Source organism: Chelmon rostratus, chromosome 11 (genome assembly GCF_017976325.1).
Source record: "Chelmon rostratus isolate fCheRos1 chromosome 11, fCheRos1.pri, whole genome shotgun sequence".
NCBI lineage: Eukaryota > Metazoa > Chordata > Actinopteri > Chaetodontiformes > Chaetodontidae > Chelmon > Chelmon rostratus.
Window position 1 is genome coordinate 27,105,438 of NC_055668.1, and position 16,948 is coordinate 27,122,385.

Genomic DNA, 16,948 nt, shown 5'->3' on the forward strand with positions numbered 1-16,948 from the left:
GAGTATTCGTACACTGTGGAATCACTTCTACTGGGTTATTTTATGGTTCCAGTTGTTTTCTACTTGCATACTTGAGATGTCTGAAAGCTCCACCTTCACTCTGAGGATCTTTAGAGACTCAATGAACCGACTGCAGACCTCAGACCAGCTACAGAGTCTTTATTTAGCGGTTCGACACCTGCAGGAGTTCAGAAACACATTCAGGTCTGTTTATTGCAGATTTTGTACCCGACACACACACATAACAACCAGAAGAGTAGAAACGGAGATCCTTCAGAGTAGAAAACAATCAGACTCGCTGTCGATGGAAACATCAAGTTTAACATCGTGAGGTCAGAGACATGAATCCAGTGTCTTTGTGTACTGGTTTAACTGGGACAGAGGAGCAGACTGGTCAGATTCAAACCCGCTGAGTGTTGACCTGTGATGTCACATGATGTAAAGTTTAAACACAACATGATACGAGGTTTCAGTCTGATCAACTGTAAAATCTGATGTGTTTGACGGTTCTTCAGCCTGAACCTCGGCGGTTTCATCAGAGCGAGAGTCAAACTGTCGATTCGATTCTCAAAGTGTTGAAACATTCTGCCGTCAGAAAAGACAGAAAGAGTCTCCGGACAGTTCGGTCCTTAAAGATTCTTCCTCAAACTGAGAACGTTTTCTTTCATGACAGTAAACAGGAGAACCTGAATGAGCTGGTCTGTCGACACACCGACTGACATCAAACCACTTTCTTTGACTTGAGACCACGACCTCCACGAAGGTTCGTCTGACGAGGTGAACCGGAGGAATCTGGACCTGTGAAGGTCTCCAGTCTGCTGCTTTCGGTCAGGGGTGTAAACGAACGACCGAAGTCGAACTGAGAGACACCAAATGAACTTTTCCCAGCGATTCAAATGAAAATGAATTTTTCTTTCTGTTTTTGAGGATTTTGGCAACAAAAATCAGTAAAAACTGTTTTTGGCTTTAACATCATTTCAAACATTCACCATCAGTACAAATTATCAACACATTCAATACAAGAACAAACTGTTAAAAACCCAGAACCTTTACAATAAAACAAGATATAGAAGAAGAAATCGAACATATAAATGAGGATTTAAAGATTAAAAGTGAAGGTTTTCACAGCTGCTGATTAACGTGTGAACGTCGCAGCTGTCAGTTCCCTCTGAGTGTTTCCAGCTCGGAGTGTTTCCACGAGGTCACCTTGTTCAGAAAAACAGGAAACTGAGTTTCTGTCAAAAAACTTGACACAACTCGTCCTTCAAAGCTTAAACATGAAGCAAAGTGCAGCCGAAGCCCCTGAAGAGTCTGAGAAGCGGGCGGGAGTGTACGTCAGACGTCCCTCACTCTGTTCAGGTGTGTGTGAAGCCTGACACCTGCTGGTGAAGAGCAGGTACTGACGTGTCTGTTTATTAGCAGCGCTGCACGAGGGTATTTCTTCAAACCAGTCACACTCGTGCTGGGTGGGGCTAAGAGTGCAGCAACAGTGTCCCTTTGAAACTTGTTTTGGTGGAAAGTTTGCAGGTGTGGAGGCGAGTCCGGCGTTAAAATGACTAAAACCCTCGAAAAGAAAACAGCTGTTAGCTTGTTTATCGTACCATTAGCGACCAGGTCACTGCAACTACTTTCAGCATAGATCAAAAGTTGCTGTTTCCTGTAGCGACGAGGATTTAGAAAACCGTAACACACAGATGGCAGAAGGGCCTGCGATTGGCTGCAGTTTAAACCACAGTCTGCAGCCGGTGAGTCATACTGCTCTGCTATTGGCTGGTCTCTGGACTGAGGTGACGTCCACTTCGAACCTATGAACTACTTCATATACGAATGGCTAGTTTAATGCACAGCAATTTCACTGGACAGGAAGGAATCTGAAAAGTAACTGGTAACTAAAGCCATCAGATAAACGTAGTGGAGTAAAAAGTACCTTGGATTTGAACTGAAGTACAGAAATGGAGTAAATGTACTCCTTCCATCACGGTGCAGCTGTTGGTGACGTGTAAATTTTAAAAGGTTTGTTTTTCTGAACATTTTAAAGTTTAATGGCGCCTCTACACTGGGGGGGGGGGGGGGGGGTAACTTAATTCAAGCACGTCAGGTTTGGATTGGGACCTGAGTGACATCACCTGGGACCAGCCAATAGGAGCTGCAGATGAGAAGCTGCTTTTCACCAGCAGGGTTCCGGCTCCAGAGATCTGGAGGTTGAGGTCTGGGTACTGTATGAGGTCACCATGAGTCTGGGGGTCTTCAGGAGGTCCAGGATCTCCTCAGAACATTCAGGATCTTTGTGTTGTAAAAGCTTTTCACAATAAAAGCTTCAGTGTCTCTTCAGGGACTCAATGTAATGAAAAGTTGCTCCAAGAGCCCAACTGGTTTCCACCCGGTTGATTGTCCTCGCCAGCTGCAACACACAAAGAGGACAGGTCAGATCCTGGTCCAGACTCTGGTCCAGACTCTGGTCCAGACTCTGGTCCAGACTCTAGCGTTCCTCACCTTGAACTGTCTGTGCGGGGGGAATCCAAGCTCCTGTAGCAGGACTGAGATGTAGACCAGGTCCAGACAGAGGAACGGACTCTGCGGAGGACTGAGGGACAGACCGCTGCAAACTGCAACAACACATCAGATCACATGATTACATCGACAAGCAGGAAGTGATGAACAGGAAGTCCTCCGTGTTCAGCTCCTTCCTTCAACAATACTGCAGTACTATTACTGCATGGAGCTGACAGTACTGCTGTACTATTACTGCATAAAGCTGACAGTACTGATGTACTATTACTGCATGGATCTGACAGTACTGCTGTACTTTTACTGCATAAAGCTTTGATTACTGATGTACTATTACTGCATGGAGCTGACAGTACTGATGTACTATTACTGCATGAAGCTGACAGTACTGATGTACTATTACTGCATGGAGCTGACAGTACTGATGTACTATTACTGCATGAAGCTGACAGTACTGCTGTACTTTTACTGCATAAAGCTGACATTACTGATGTACTATTACTGCATGGAGCTGACAGTACTGATGTACTATTACTGCATGAAGCTGACAGTACTGATGTACTATTACTGCATGGAGCTGACAGTACTGATGTACTATTACTGCATGAAGCTGACAGTACTGCTGTACTTTTACTGCATAAAGCTGACATTACTGATGTACTATTACTGCATGGAGCTGACAGTACTGATGTACTTTTACTGCATGAAGCTGACAGTACTGTTGTACTTTTACTGCATGAAGCTGACAGTACTGCTGTACTTTTACTGCATGAAGCTGACAGTACTGCTGAACTGAATCAAACTGTTTTCTAAATAAATGAATCAATAATAAAGTTAACCTTCATATGTGTAAAATAAATACATTTAAAATGAAATGTGATTACAGCTCACCAGGAATTATTACTCATGATTATCACTCTGTCATTAATATGAGATCACATCGTCACACTATGATTGGATAAAAAGTCGTCCTGTCACAAAGTGTGTGAGCTCAGCTGAGTGCAGTTCAGGTGCTCACAGCATGATGGCGCCCTCTCACCTCTTTTAGCTGCATCGATGTAATCAGACACACGGATGGTTCCTCCCTTCTCCTCCTCTGAACACAGACAACAGATCCCAGATCAGAATGAGTGACATGATGATGTGATGGCAACAGTTGACTGACTCAGCGTTTGGTTCATGAAACCTGTGCTGACTCAGCGGTGAAACAGGCTGCCAGCTGATCTCAGTTCAGGTTCGTTAAAAAACAAACCCTGATTTACGTTTCTGTCTCTGAATACTGAATACCCATGAGCCTCAGCTGCTGTTGGAAGACAGTCAGAGGTGGGCATCAGATCTTTAACACGTTGCCATGGTTACTGAATTCACCCAACACTAATGCACAACATCATAATCTTTGGCTTCAGCTCGCTGTCAGTGTTAAAAACAATGCAGGACGGGCTCTGTGACTGGCTGGGTGGGTGGCAGTGAATCCACAGGATGTTTTATAAAACAGCTGTTTGTCTTTGGCTCTGATGATTGGACAGGAGAGTTTGAGGAACATCAGATGCTGCAGGACAGAGCAGCCTGCAGTTGAGGAGCAGCGTATTATCTTTAGCGTTAGCTTCCTACCGATGACTCCGAGGTCGACGGCTCGGTCGTAGTAGTAGGAGAAGGCGTAGAAGTCCATGTCCGCTCCTTCGGACACCTTCGTCACCTTCCTGTACAGAACCTTCTCCACTTTGGTCAGACATGCCTCATAAACAGGCTCCCCTGAAACAAACACACAGGCGCAGGTTCCTACACAGTCCCACTGCATGATGGGTAACCAAAGAACAACAAGACAAACGTGACCAATCAAATCACTGCAGGGCCCTCACCTGCCTTCTGACCCTTCACAGTGTAGACGGTGTCACCGTGCCCCCACCTGCCCGAGTACTCTGGAGCAAGACAGGGGCTGACCAGCTCAGTGCTGCCCCCTACTGCGCGCACACACACACACACGCACACTCTCACACACACACACACACACACACACACACACACACACACACACACACACACAATGCATAAGCACAAATGTGACATTTTACTCCAAACAGACAGAAATAAAACATGTGATGACACAATTACTTATACTACTGATACAGTATTCTAAGCTTCATGCAGTGAAACTACAGTAGTATTGTCAGTACTGACAGTATTTCAAAAGTTCTTTAAACTAGATACTTAAAGTGGAGTAAAAAGACAAACATTGATGATGAAGTGGAGAAGAAGCAGAAAGTTACATGAAATGGAAACAATGAAGTACAAGTAAATGTAAACTTATACTTATACTGTATATTTAATCAGATAAATGTGAGAGACAGACAGACAGGCAGGCAGGCAGGCAGGCAGACAGACAGACAGACAGACAGGCAGGCAGACAGGCAGACAGGCAGGCAGGCAGACAGACAGACAGACAGGCAGGCAGACAGGCAGACAGGCAGACGGGCAGGCAGGCAGACAGACAGACAGACAGGCAGAGAGGCAGAGAGGCAGAGAGGCAGAGAGACAGACAGACAGACAGGCAGACAGACAGACAGGCAGACAGACTCTCTGCTGCAGCTTCTAACAGCAGCTAAATCTCAGCAGCAGCTGGCAGGAAAGGAATTAATCTTGCAGTGTGTTATTAAAAGATTAGATAATGGCTTATTTATCAGAGGGGATGGGAAGAAGAAGACAGAACAAGAACAGAGGTACGTACGGGGCGGAGCGTCCACGCCTCCTAAAATGGCGAGACGAGCCGACATCAGACCCAGACCCAAATAACTGCAGAGAGATGATTGATGAGCTGCAGCCACATCACACACATCATGTGACATCACACACACATGTGACATCACACACATCATGTGACATCACACACACATCATGTGACATCACACACACACATCATGTGACATCACACACATCATGTGACATCACACACACATGTGACATCACACACACATCATGTGACATCACACACACATCATGTGACATCACACACACATGTGACATCACACACACATCATGTGACATCACACACACGTGACATCACACACATCATGTGACATCACACACACGTGACATCACACACACATCATGTGACATCACACACACACATGTGACATCAAACACACATCATGTGACATCACACACACATCATGTGACATCACACACATCATGTGACATCAAACACACATGTGACATCACACACACATCATGTGACATCACACACACACATCATGTGACATCACACACACACATCATGTGACATCACACACACACATCATGTGACATCACACACACATCATGTGACATCACACACACGCATCATGTGACATCACACACATCATGTGACATCACACACACACATCATGTGACATCACATGCACACACATCATGTGACATCACACGCACACACATCATGTGACATCACACACACACATCACCACACACACATCATGTGACATCAAACACACGTGACATCACACACATCATGTGACATCACACACATCATGTGACATCACACACACATCATGTGACATCACACACACATCATGTGACATCACACACACATCATGTGACATCACGCACATATCATGTGACATAACACACATCATGTGACACCACACATACATCATGTGACATCACACACACATCATGTGACATCACACACACATCATGTAACATCACACACACTTCATGTAACATCACACACATCATGTAACATCACACACACACATCATGTCACCTCACACACATCATGTCACCTCACACACATCATGTAACATCACACACACATCATGTGACATCACACACACATCATGTAACATCACACACATCATGTCACGTGTTCATGTTCATTCTTCATCAATTGATCAGATCTAGTCTTTAGAACTTATCTCAGTTGGTAAAACGTCTCCCGTTTCTGGGGTCAAATTATTCTGTAAATGTTGCTGTTCAGCAGTCAGTGCAGAGAGAGAGAGAGTGTGTGTGTGTGTGTGTGTGTGTGTACCTGTGCGTGTAGACAGTGTGTGTGTTGTTGAACATCTGGAAGGACCTGATGTAGTCGATGGGTGAGGTCTGTATGGTTTTCTGCACAGAAAAATACAAAATCATCAGAGTTGTGACTCAGAGTTAGCCTTGGAGGCTAACTGATGTAGCTGGGTTTATACACAGTGACAAAGCAAATCTAACGTGGTGATTCAGGTGAGTCAGCAAAGCTCGAGTCAACAAGAAGATCTGCACAAAGATCTCAGAGGAGGAGGAGGAGAAGAGGAAGAAGAGGAACAACAACAACAACAACAACAACAACAACAACAACAACGACCTCCTACTCCCTTGTTACCCCCCCCCCCACATTATTATAGGCTAAAGAGGCACTGCATCACTCACCAGCAAAAAAGAAGAAGAAATCTGAGCAGAAGAAGAAGAGGAGGAAGAAGAAGGAGGAGGAGGAGGAAGTCAGATTGGAGATCTAGTGGAGTGATCACATGGTGAACTGCTCTTCAATTCCGTCATGTACACAGCCTGACCTACATAGGAAATAACACCCCACCATCATCTCTGTCCTCCCCCTCTCCTCTCCTCTCCTCTCCTCTCCTCTCCTCCTCTCCTCTCCTCTCCTCTCCTCCTCTCCTCTCCTCTCCTCTCCTCCCCTCTCTTCTCCTCCCCTCTCCTCCCCTCCCCTCTCTTCTCCTCCCCTCTCCTCCCCTCCCAATGTGAGGTGTTTATTTGGGATTAGCGTGGCATTTACAGATTAAAGCCTCTAAGATGGACCCATCCTGGTAGTTTGACAGAGTCGCCTTCATTATGACTGAGGAGAGAGAGAGAGAGAGGGAGAAAGAGAGAGAGAGGGAGGGAGAGAGAGGGAGGGAGAGAGAGACAGAGAGAGAGAGAGAGAGGGAGAGAGAAAGAGAGAGAGAGGGAGGGAGAGAGAGACAGAGAGAGAGAGAGAGAGAGAGAGGGAGAGAGAAAGAGAGAGAGAGGGAGGGAGAGAGAGACAGAGAGAGAGAGGGAGAGACAGACAGAGAGAGAGAGACAGAGAGAGAGAGAGAGACAGAGAGAGAGAGAGAGAGCCTTCCTCACTCTACCAATCTCAATGTCAGTATTGTCTATGTTGCTCGTCCTCACCTCATCTTGAGGACTGAAGGTGATCTGAGTCGACCCCCCCCCCCAAATCCAACATGCCCACTGTGGACGAGTCAGCACTGTGAAGACCACCTGGAGAGAGAGACAGAAGAGAGAGGGATAGAGAGAGAAAGAGAGACAGAGAGAGAGAGACAGAGAGAGAGAGACAGAAGAGAGAGAGAGAGAGAGAGAAGGAACCAGAGGAAAAACAGGGAGATTAAGAAAACCAGAGAGAGAGCTGCAATATAATCCAATAACAGGTAATCACGATTTCTTGTCCACATTAATCTGGTTTCACACACACACACACACACACACACACACACACACACACACCACATTGTCATACTAATGTGATGACATGTATTGCACTTGGTGTGTGTGTGTGTGTGTGTGTGTGTGTGTGTGTTGAATTCGTACCAGTGAGGAAGTTGACGGTGATCCAGGCAGAAATCCCTGAATGGAAAAAACACAGATGAATCAACGACTCACATCAGCTATTTAGTCGTAAACACACACACACTCTCCGTCTCTTCATCTGTTAAACACCAGCTCCTGATGAAGAGACGTTTACTGTGAACACACTTCCTGTCAGGTCATGTGACTCAAAGAAGGCGCTTCTTCAAAGGGAAACCGGGAACTTTGAGATTTAGATCTGAAGCCATTTCTGTGGTGTCCACTGAATACAGCATGATTTTTACATGTTTTTAACATGTTTTAACATGTGCTGGTTTTTCTCCACTGACAGCTTCAGATAAAAAGTCTATTTGTTGAGGAAGAAAGTGAAAAGTTGGCTTTAATGTCAAACGCTGGATTAATAGTCATATATATGTATGCAAGGTTTCTATGGCGATGTTTTTCTGTGTTGTACAGACGCCTCGGTTGTGTGATTTTGACGCGATGAAGCTCACGCTGGTCTTCACATCACGGCGTGATGAGCTGCGAGACACAAACCATGTTCTTGTTACTGATTTTTTTCTTTTCATGACAGCGTCTGCTTCCTGTGCGCTGGTCAGAGCGAGCGGGCCGATGGATCTGCTCTGACGGGACGCTCTGCGTGGAGGCTCCGGACATGAGGACAAAGTCACGCTAACGCCGCAACTTAAACACGATCACAAATAAAGACATGAAGTGAGATGAGCCGAGAGCCGCTGAGGACGGCTCATTCAGGTCAGCTCAAAGACGACATTAGTGTCCGTGGCAGAATATTTGCACTCAGCTGCGTGCATTAGAGCCTTTTACCAGCGACCTCTGACCCCGTCCACATGCAGAAGTGGGTGATTAAAGGCCCTGATAGAAACTGTATCATAGGAGCTTTACGATAAAACTCTTACGCAGAGACGCTAAGAAGCAATTTTCAAACAAAACAAACAAGCGCGGAGAGCGACTGCGCTTTAGGTCGGAGAGCTAAACACCGGCACTTAGCACCCTGCCGCCCCCCCACTAACCACTCAGAGATCTGCATTAACAATAAGTCGCCTCCATTCGGGACGCTCGGAGGGTAATCTCAGAGAGGGATGAGCATCCGGGCCAAGGATGGCAAAATATCCGCCGGTTGGACTCCTGAAAGGGCCGCGAGGAGGAATTTGTCCATTAGCGGCTCGCTGACGGCGGGAAAAGTGGACCAATGTAAGAAGTTAATTCAGTAATCACCAAAAGACATTTATGGACGAGCGGAGTAACGAGCTGATCCCACTCAGAGGGAAGGAGAAAACATTTCAGCCTCAGAAATAAACTGACGGGGGGAGATAATCGGCCTCCCTCCCTCCCCCTTCAAGATTAAGTTGGACATCATCCCACATGGCCATAATTGCTTGTATGAACTACTTTAAAAGGATTGGATTATATGTGCGCGAGCGTCGTGTCCATACAGAGCGAGCGTTTAAAACGCTGCGGCGACATGCGATTCCTCGCCATAGATCCAAACACAGAGGAAGAGAGTTCACAGCAGGGCCAAAACTGTGCCCTGCAGCCGGGGGTGGGGGGGGGTGGGGGGGGGGGGGGGGGGGGAGGAGGAGGGCTGGATGATGTTCTCAAACATCTGGACATCATGGAGCTGAGGGGTTCACATCTGGATCCAGCAGGGACGAGATCAGAGACTTCCAGGACTTCAGGATGAAGCAACATAAAGAAACGTGAAACGTCTTCCTGTCTGCGATCACAGACTCCTGACAGTCCTGCTGAGGGCAGAGACGCCTCTGATCACCTGTTTTTATATTCAGTCAATAAATTAGCTTCAAACTCACAAAGTGAGACATGTTTTCAGTTTTCAGTTTCTCACTACAGATAAATAAACCCACCCCAACTGACAGACAATTACCTTTAATATTAGTGCTGACTAAACCTCTGGATGCTTCCATCCTTCATCTATATTATCTATATCTATATTATCGATGTTATCTATATCTATATTATCTATATCTATATGATCGATGTTATCTATATCTATATTATCTATATCAGGCATCTCAAACCGGTTCCATAAAGGGCCGTGTGGCTGCAGGTTTTCATTCCAACCCAGGAGGAGCACATCAGGCCAACCAATCAACATCAAGGGATCATTAGTTATCAGCTGAAGACTGAGATCAGCTGATTAATTGATTCTAGCCAGGTGTGCTCCTCCTTGGTTGGAATGAAAACTTGCAACCACGCGGCCCTTTATGGAGTCAGTTTGAGATGCCTGATCTATATTATCTATATCTATGTTATCTATATCTATATTATCTATATCTATATTATCTCCTTTGGGGGGGTCACAGGGAGGGCGGGCGGCTCGTAAAACGTTATTCTCAATTATGGTTTTACGTTTCCAACATTTACGAACACAACGATGCTTCATGTTGTCATGTGTTAGAAATCCAGTGGAGCGCCACACACACACACACACACACACACACACACACACACACACACACACACACACACACACACTGAGTGATGTGATGAGTGTGTGTGAGATTGACGCGTCTCTTCTTCGCTGTCTTCGTGGGAGGAGCAGCGGCGCTGATGGAGCACAGAGGTACATCCATGAACGCTGCTACGTCAGAGCTCGGCCTCGTGTTTCCTCGTGTTTCTTCGTGTTTCCTCGTGTTTCCTCGTGTTTCCTCGTGTTTCCTCGTGTTTCTAATCCTCCCGATTGTTTAATCTGCGTGTTTCATCGGGGAAATCTGTTTTTTTCTGCTCAGTGAAAAACAAGGAGGAGAAACATCTGAGCTGCTTCACAGACTAAACAGACGACGTGATGAGGAGACGCAGCGACGCAAAGAGACGAGACGTCGTTTGTTTCCACATCCAGCAGCTCCAGAACAACACGATGACTGATGGGGAGTCGTGTTCGTGTCACCTGATGAACGTCGGTCCAGTATTCTCTCTCTTTTAGCTCTGTGTTTGGTCTCCTCCAGCTCCTGGGGGAACTACCTTTAGCTCTTTAGCAGCTACATGCTGCTCTACGCTCAGCAGCTCGTATTCAGAGTCTCTGTCTGCGGCTATAAAAACATCCGGGACACATCTTACCTTCATCAGTGCCGTCCATGATGGACACGCTGTCGTCTCTGGACAGAAACGGAGAGTCCAGAAACAGCGCCCTCACCTGCACCCAAAGGAAAGCACAGTGTTAAAGTTCACACACACTTCAGTCTGGATCAATCTGCTGATCACTTTCTCCTTCATCGATCGATCGTTTGGTTTGGAAACATTGTGAAAATAGTGAGAAAAGAAAAAACAGCTGACGTAGAAAATTATAGAGACATGACGAGTCACATTGACAGGTTCCAGTGAGACGACGTCATACAGGAAGTCGCTCTGGAAAACAAACTGGAACAACTGGAACAACATGTTGTTCTCAAACTAAGGCGTCGCTATCGAAACTTAATTTTAAATGTATGTTAAGTACGTGAAATATCTCCAGTTCAGAAAGGGATCATTAATACACAGCGGAGATGATCAACCAGCAGAAAAAGGAAATACTTGAGTACAAGTACCTCAAAGCTGCTCTTAAGTACAGAACTGACAAACACAAGCTAAATGTAGTGACTCAGTGTAACATAATATATAGTACAGCAGTATAACAGAACATAAAATATGACACAGTACAGCAGTACAGTATAATATATAATATGTATGTAATGTATAATATATGTGTGTATATAATAGTATAATACGTACCTATAATAAAAACCACATGCACCAGGTGACAATGGAGAGAGTTTATTCCACTGAGTTTAATGCTGTAATAATATTTGAACATGATATTTGAAGTAATGCCTCGTGTGTAATCAGCTCTGTTTGGCTGAACCAGGAACAGTTTGATAATAAGAGCAAAGCTTCAGATTAAATCACATTTTGGCTCGCTGCTCTCGTCCTGTTATTACTGATTACTTAAGAGCTTTAATAGACTTCTGCTCTGATCTACACGATGACGATGACCATGGTGGCGGTGATGAAGAGGACACGGCATTAGCTTCCTGTGAGGATATTAGCTACATGCTACGGGAAGTCAGCACACGGGCAGATTATTGATTATTGAGACATCTGATTCAATCTTTAATAAAAAGTGTTGCCTTGATGAATGAAAGTGATTTAATGAATCTGGATTTATTCCTTTTTATTTAATTCAGATTCTCGTGAGCTTGTTGGTCCTGATATTTGTCAGTTTTTATTACAGATATTTATTAATTACTGAAAGTAAAAAAAGAACATAATAAAACAGCACCATGACAACACAACCGTCCCATGAAGGACACCCCACCGTGCTGATGGACCAGGTCTAGGACCGCCCTCCGTCCCTGGAGGACCTGTGTGACACAGAGCATCAGTACCTGGGATGCCGTCAGTGTGTCTCACCCTGTCCAGCAGGAGCTTGGCCTTCGCTCCATCCAGCAGGCGGAGGCCGGCTGTGGCCTTCAGGACCATGGGGGTGACGTTCCACATGGAGGGGGGGACGCTGGACTTCGCCAGCTCCAGAAGCTCCACGATTCCTGCCGTACACTGGACACACAGGAGGAGGCGGAAAGGAGCGGACACACAGAGTAAGGCTAACCCCACAGATGCTAATATGCTAACACCAACATGACGGCAGCAGAAGACCTCGTAAGAGCTCGATAAGTGAGCTGAAGACCTGCCAGTCACAGGCAGTCTCCTGACAGACTGTCAGTCAAATGGTCTGCTGAATCAGCTGTTAGCAGATCCTGTTAGCAGATCCTGTTAGCAGCAGGATCTGCTAACAGGATCTGCTAGCAGTGGACCCGTGGACATACAGACTGGATCACTGTGATACTGAAGTTCTGCAGTCATGAGCAGAATCTTTTCCTCTGGTTTCTCAGCGGATCATCAGTAATAATGATCTCCACAGGAAGTGATGTCACACTAGATGTCAATGTGTTTCCTGTCTGTGTGTCCACATTTAACGGAGTTATAACGCAGTGACTCTAACTCACCTCCTGCAGTAAAACTGTCTCTCCGTTAACTTTTTACTATTATTGAAGAGAAAGGAAACAAGGAAACGCTCACTGTCTTTAAGTTCACATCACATTTTGCCATTTTTGATTGAAAAATGAAAAAATAAATGACCAAACTTGCAGCGAACTCTGAATTCTCATGGCTGCTAATGTAAGATTTACAACATCAGCAAAAAGCCTCAATCAGAAACCACTGCACTGGAGAACTGGAACGAGAGGACGTTCAGTCTCCTGCTGGGATCATAAATAACAGCTGGATTTATTCAGCCGTAGATTAAATGTCGTAGTAAAAGCAGCCGTACCTTCTCCGGATCATCCGCGTACGCAGACAGTCCAGGTTTGATGGCTTTGAATGTCTCGTGGGTCAGTGTGGGAACTTCTGCAGGAAACATGACGAACAGATGAAACATTTATTACATCTTCAGCTTTAATAGCGTGTAAAAAGACAACAAAGGCCTCCGTGTCTGTCTGAAAAGATAAAAGAAAGGCAATAAGTCCTGACGATTCAGTGTTTTACAACTACATTTAATTTAATTTGACTTTATCTTTCTAACTGACTGACCTGTGCCTACGTTTAAGCTGTCATTAAGCTCTTAATGACAATCCCAGCCTGTATAACTAACAGGTGCTGCCATTAGTCCGGTTAGCTCGGATGCTAACAAAGGAGCCAAAACAGCACTCAGCCTGTGTGATTTAGCTTAGCGGTTAAATGCGATAACGAAGGCATTTGGCCGAGCTCTGCAGGAAACTTTCTCTAAGCCTAATAAACCAAAAAGCTCTAAAACGCACTAATGAGTTTGTGTTCATTTTGACTCTGGCAGCAGCAGAACACGACTTACGGCCTGAAAGCTCCTCTTGTCTGCCGGGACTCACATCTGGTAATTAATGTTCGGGGCCAACGTGTGTGGATTTTAAATACACTAAAAGCAATTCAGTGAAATCTGCTGCATAAACCTTTACCGTGTAATCTGAAAGGATCCATACGAATCCATTTAGCATCGATTAGAGAGGTTTAACTTCATGTCTGGAATAAATATCAGCCTCTGGTCCAAATATCTGCTCCGGCCTTCAGTATCTGAAATATGAGCCTTTTATTTGTCCCATAGACAGGACGCCACTCTGGACAGGCGGTGTCCCTTCTACAGGTAGAAAACTCATCAACATTATGTTATAATAACTTTATCATCATGTTATCTGTGTTTTTGGAGAGGCAGAGATTGAAGAGGTGGACAGGAAATAGGAAGAGAGAGAGATGACACGCAACAGAGGTCGTGGGCTGGAATCAAACTGCCAATTGTTGAGACCGTATGCTGAACAATTCGGCTACCAACGCGCTACCTGTCATGACCGAAATTTCAATATTCGGAAATATAAAGACGCTTTCTGGCAACCAGTCAAGTTCCCTGTAAATAAAACTTTCTGTAACACAGACCACCTTCGACAGACGTCTCTGAGCTCTGGCTATAGCGAACAGGGTACACATTCCAGTGAGAAACAGCAGCTAGCAGCAGCTATGAAGCTAACACAGGCTACACAAGCTAGCTCTACAGGTAGAAACAGACAGAAAGTGTCCCAAAAACACCAACTGGCACATGAGTTAAAAACACAGACGCTTAACACAAGCAGCACTAGCATTAAAAAGCAATGTTAGCCTTACAGAAGTCATGTTAGCTTTGTTAGCAGTGGCAGGAGGCGGAGCGAGTCATGCACCAATCAGAAGGTTGTTGGTTCAAACTAGACTGACAGCTCTAAAAAAAACCCCAAACTTTATCTGGTGGCACAATAACACACACACACACACACACACACACACACACACACACACACACACACACACACACACACACTAAATTGCAGGATATTTAAATGGAGATTGGTGTGGGATCATATTCACATCTTCCATCTCGACTGTACCTTTGTTCTCTATCTGGAACTTGAAGATGTGGATTCTGGTCCCAGTGCTCCCAGCATCAAACATGATGCCATACTCAAAGTTATGTGCAGCAGCGACTGAGGCGAACTTATTGTCTCCAGGTCTGTTCGAGCCGGGTAGGTGGTAGGGAGGTATTCTGTAGGTTTCGGGCTTTGTGGCGGTGTAGTGACGCTTCACAAACATCAGGTAGGCGAGCAGGCAGCTCACGAAGAGGAAAACTCCGGCCAGCTTTGGTCTCTTCATCACGACTCATTCTGTGTGGAGCTACGAGAGCTGCATCGTGGAAAAATCAGAGAAAACGCTTCAATATCTACAACAAACTGGACTCTTCTGTCCACATGCTGCAGCCTTCGGTCAGACTTCATCAGTGTGGCAGCAGCTGTGAATCCTGTAAACTGGGGAAGCACACGTCAGAAAACACGATGCATCATATTTCACAATGAGTCACAGCCTACTGTTTCATTTCCAGGCAACACAGGGTGAGTTTCATTCATCACATTTAAGAATGCCAACGACATCTTAAAGCAAATTAGACTGGAAACGAATAACAACTGAATTAGTGAAATGAGGAGTTAACAGGTGACTGTCCAGACAGGTTTTCTTAACAATACTTCACATCGTTTAAGGCCTTTGGTCTGCTGAATACACTTTCTGAGAAACAAACATAGATATAATGTACGTAATTAATGCCATTCTATCAGCGGCACCTCTGGATCTGTAAAAAATGTTTGAGGGATGGGTTTGCCTATATGCAAAAACTAGATAACTGATCTGTATGCAGTTTGATCTGGATTCATTTCAGATGCTCCAATTTATAAGGCGCTGCCACTAACATACAGCAACATACAGTACAATTAATATATTCACAAAATGTGATTCAAATGTGATTTAAATGTTGTTAAGGAAGAATAATTTTGGTTGTTTCTATGAAGAAGATTTCAAAAGACTAGTTACAGCTAGCAAACCTGAAATACAGGAACTGTTTAGCAGCAAAACAGATTAGCCATAATTCCATAAGTGCAATCTTTTGATGAGAGGGTCTATAAGTGACAACAGTGGATTAAAAGAAGATCTGCCGGGCCCTTTTTATTTTCATTATCTGAAAATAAAAACATTTTCTTTTCCTAAAATGTTTTGGATTTGTAGAACATAAATTAAAAACTATTGGAAGAAGTTTGGTGCGGAATCACGTTAGATGCTACAGTGAATAGCTACAGCAACAGGACATTTAAATAATCACCTGAATTATTTCTAGAAAATACGTCAATAGTCAACACCCTCACCTTAAATTGGCAGATATTTGAATGGAGTTTAGCGCCGAATCATGTTAGTTGCACTGTTTAGTGAACAGCAGCTAACTTTACTTCAACAGGACATTAAGGCACTCGTGTTGTTTAAAACTGTCATTAGATATCGTTAAAGAAGGAAAAGCATTACACTGGCTGTTTGTAACATATCTGCTTATGCTAACAGTTAGCCAGCTCGAACCCGAAAAACCCGAAAAACAAGCTGCAGGTACCCGTCAATAACATGAAGTTGAAAAATTAGCAGTATCCTAACAACGTCCCGTCCGGAAAAATGTGTGTTTACGTACCCAGAAGAACCCGCCAGCAGCTACTCCGTTAAAACAACAGTTTACTCACTTTTCCCTTCATTCTTCTCCAATGTTTAACTCTCTGCTGCCAGCAACACGTCGCTGTGTGATGACGTCACACAAAGCGGAAGTAGTAACGTGGCTGAAAACACGAGAACACAATAAAACAATTATTTAACTGAAAATAAATAAATAAAATTTAAACGCTGAAAATAATTAAAGACAACGCTACATACAATTTGGACTAATCATATGATTCACTGTGAAACCAAAAAACTATTTTAAGTTTTAAAAAAAATAAAATAAGGACATTTCCAGTCT

At 44.5% G+C, this 16,948-nt stretch overlaps 1 protein-coding gene across 1 annotated transcript; it reads right to left on the reverse strand.

Annotated features, from left to right (window-relative positions):
* Positions 1 to 150: 150 nt before the first annotated feature.
* On the reverse strand, positions 151 to 16,742 carry entpd6 (ectonucleoside triphosphate diphosphohydrolase 6). Its single transcript, XM_041946948.1, is given in 15 exon segments — positions 151 to 2,401; positions 2,494 to 2,606; positions 3,548 to 3,604; positions 4,120 to 4,260; positions 4,368 to 4,469; positions 5,234 to 5,298; positions 6,530 to 6,609; positions 7,648 to 7,689; positions 7,691 to 7,737; positions 8,065 to 8,100; positions 11,158 to 11,233; positions 12,487 to 12,630; positions 13,403 to 13,479; positions 15,015 to 15,306; positions 16,677 to 16,742. Coding segments are annotated over 14 exon segments (1,326 nt in total). The 5' UTR covers positions 15,277 to 15,306; positions 16,677 to 16,742; the 3' UTR covers positions 151 to 2,317.
* Positions 16,743 to 16,948: the final 206 nt, after the last annotated feature.